The following is a 3,700-nucleotide window of genomic DNA, read 5'->3' on the forward strand; positions in this document are numbered from 1 at the left end:
TACATAAAATATTACGCTGCTGAACAGTGCATTAACTACGGAAGCACGTTGTCAGATGCCTTACTGATAAAAAACATATAACCGAAATATGAAACATATGAAAACCAATAGGCTCTTTACCCTACGCAGCTACAAAGCGCCGTAAACATGGATTAACAAGTTACAACGCACACGCATGCATAACAAATAAATATATTTTTTTCAAACGCAACACTCTTAAGCAGCACACACCGTATTGAATTAAATCCAAACCACCCCGTCCACCCACTTTGCAAATCATTCTGTGACACCGTGCTGGTACCCGAAAAATCCGCACACGGCCACCGCTGCCGAAAATGCATAGCGTCTACCGCATATTGTAGTGCCATGATCTTACCCGTTCGACATAAGAAAAAAACTGATTCAAACGTGTACGCGTCACCTCTATTTATAAACTAACCGTATATGGTTTAGTCACTTAGGTGCGAGTGTGTGCAAATGCCAACGTTGCCGAAAATCGATAGCGCTTATTGCATCGCCCGGAGACGATGTTGCTCGCATGGGATAAGAGCAACAACTGATTTAAACGGACATGCGTCGCTTCTATTTATGACTTTTCGAGTGTGATTGAGCCAATAAGGTGCCCTCTATGGACGGCTGTGTCTGAGAAATCTGCCTCACGAATGGTAATTTTCCCGTTTTCGAGAACTTTTTAATTTTATCAATTTCCAAAAGTCTACTTTTATTGGGGAGATATTAAATTATTACCAATATTTAAGTTAGGTGTTTCTGAATCGGTTGGTGTATGAATGATTGAAATCCATCAAGTAATATCGGAGTTATAAGCGTGCAAACCTTACATAGTTTCGTTACATGGGAGATAGTTTAGATTTTAGAATGACACCTAGCCCCAGATAGTGGAGTAAGACATTTTTAACCCTTGTGAAGGCAAGCTAAAATCCTAACGTTAAAGGGCAAGCCGGGCCTCGCAGGCCCGTTTAAACTCAAACTCCTTTTTTCTAACAGTATTGAAAAATAGTAATAGTTTTATTCTCTTTATTTATAATTACAAATTTTACGAGAAATACATTTATATTTCCACTTGAAGATCTGAAATATTTCTATCATTCGCTATCTGATTCGTTCAACGTTGGCAACTTTGCGCAGTTTCGACACTTCATTATAGTCACTGAATGTTCGTTGCAAACATTGCAGTGGCAATCCAAACAGGCTTGTTTGACTTTCCGATCTTTTGATGGCGGACACAACGCACATCGTTTTCGGCTTTTCTGGATCTTTGTTCCAGTTTTGGTGATTTGTAGAGATGACTCTTTACCAAGAACCAAATCAATGTTCAGCTGATTATGAGAACGAAGGCCAATTTTACTTCTTCTCTTGATTTGATGATACACTAGTTGATCGGTTAAATTCACTAAAAAGCGTTTCCTTGTGGAACCGACTGGTTGCTCGGTTCTCCCAGAAACATTACGATGGATTACAAAAGCTGCAACTGCAACTACGTTTATCATATTGAAGAAAATTGCATGAGGCCACCGATTTGTTTTACGTTGCACCGTATATGCATGACATAGTTGGTCAAGAGTATCTACGCCTCCTTTTGTAGAATTATAAAAAAGATTAATAATGGATTTCCCTTTCGCATCAGTTTCGTTGTTGAAATGTAACGTCGACAAAATCAGTACAGCCTTGTTTGGCTTCGGGACGTGCGATAAAAGTGTTCCAAACTGCCGAAAGCCGAACAAGTTGCTACCTACTGGTCGTTGTCTGTTTGGAAGAAATTCTCTAGGAATAAATGTTTTATTTTTGCGTACTGTGCCCACACACGTCAGTCCATTTGATTTAAGATTCAGAGCTAATTCGTGGCTGGTGAAGAAGTTATCCATAGTAATATTTCGACCTGTACGATAGTACGGTTGACACAATTCAGACACGACCGTTTGTGCGATGTTTGTTTGTCTAGCGGAACCAGTACGTTCTCTGCCCAAGTACATATTTGCGTTAAGTGGATACGCCGTTTTTGCGTCACAAAGCCAGAATATTTTCATGCCGTATTTGTCAGGTTTTGATGGAATATACTGCTTGAAAGAACAGCGGCCACGAAATGGAACAAGCTGCTCGTCAACTGTTAAGTTTTCACTGGGCGAATAATATTTTTTCAAATTGTGCACAATAAGATTGAATACATCCCTTATTGGAGCAAATTTGTCCTGCAAACGTCGTATGCTGCGTGTATTTTTATCGTCGAATCTGATGTAACGAAGAATTGAGCCGAAACGTTTTAATGCCATTGTAGCTTTGAATATAGGCAAACCACGCATACGTCCAAAGAACTCTTGATAGTTTCTTTTGCTTGATCGTTCAACACCTGCAGCTATTAACAGACCGATATATCCTTTCAATTCAACACGATCGATATCTTTCCATTCCTTTTCATGTTTTTTTGCTTCGGAATTTGTGTGACACACGATAATATCAATTATTTTATCATCAAAAATCAATTCAAAACAATCTAACACACTTTCCAAATGTTTCCCCGGTGGCAACAATACTTTGTTAAAGCGATAACGTGAATAGCGTGAAGTATTCAGAGGATCACGTCGACCGTCGATTGGTTCGGAGCTCCATTTCGTTTGATCGCGACCAATAAATGTTTCTGGGTTGGTATTAATTTCTTCTGAAGCATAATCGGAGTAGTCAGATCCTTCTTCCCAGTCTGCATCAGATTCATCGTCGGAAGCAATATCATTTGCATCTTCTTCCTCGCTTTGCAAATCAGCTTCGGCATCGTCTGCTGTTGAATTTGCTCGAATTGCTTGTATTATTTCAGATTCCTTGAGTCGATTGATAACACGGGCAGATCGTCTTGTAGCCATTTCAATTTTTTACTGCTTCTAGATCCTACAATTTAAATAATTACGACAACTTTGTATAACACCAAAAACACAACAAAATGAGATAACATTAACGAAGTTAGGTTATGTTGGATCCAAATACTTGTCAAGGAGATCACAGTGGGTGAAATGGAGGTATTTACTCAAAAAAATATGGCACACGTGATTGCCGTATACTACTTTTTCTAATAAAAAAAGGTAAAAAGATAAAATCAATGAAAACTTGAAAAAATGTCCGCTAATATGTAGGAGAACTAATCAAAATGTTTTTTCAGATAAATATTAATGATATGAAACCCGTAGTATTCTTAGTAAATATTGCATGCACACCGGGCCTGCAAGACCCGGCTTGCCTTTTTGTGTCTGTAAAAAATTCAAACATTGCTGCGCATCACTCCATAGATAAAAATTTTGCAATTCTTAATTTTTCTTATAGATTTCAAAGCCACTTTTTAAAATTTCCATGCCCAAACTTATACTGCATACACATTTTTTTGTAACTAAAAATTTGTAACGTGCCGGGCCTCTGAGACCCGGTTGCCTTTTTGAGGGTTAATGTCAAAAAAACAACCAATCGAAATCGACTCAAGATCACTCTTCTATCTTTTCTATACTCTAAACAGTGCTTTCGGAATTGCGCTCTGATCTTACATTTCGTCTTTATTATCCGTACAACTTTGATGCGTTAGGTGCAACAAACTTTAATTGAAACTTTTTTACAAATAGTGGTTAAACAAACCTGTAATCAAACAAACATTACAACATTCTTCAAGAAGTCATATATCTCTTCCAATCTTGATGATGATTGT

At 38.0% G+C, this 3,700-nt stretch overlaps 1 protein-coding gene across 1 annotated transcript; it reads right to left on the reverse strand.

The window, feature by feature from the left end:
* Nucleotides 1-1,103: 1,103 nt before the first annotated feature.
* On the reverse strand, nucleotides 1,104-2,968 carry LOC131693171 (piggyBac transposable element-derived protein 4). Its single transcript, XM_058980785.1, has one exon. The coding sequence runs from the start codon at nucleotides 2,871-2,873 to the stop codon at nucleotides 1,104-1,106; it is 1,770 nt and encodes a 589-aa protein (XP_058836768.1). The 5' UTR covers nucleotides 2,874-2,968.
* Between the last annotated feature and the right edge of the window lie 732 nt (nucleotides 2,969-3,700).

The sequence above is a fragment of the Topomyia yanbarensis genome, chromosome 3 (assembly GCF_030247195.1).
Source record: "Topomyia yanbarensis strain Yona2022 chromosome 3, ASM3024719v1, whole genome shotgun sequence".
NCBI lineage: Eukaryota > Metazoa > Arthropoda > Insecta > Diptera > Culicidae > Topomyia > Topomyia yanbarensis.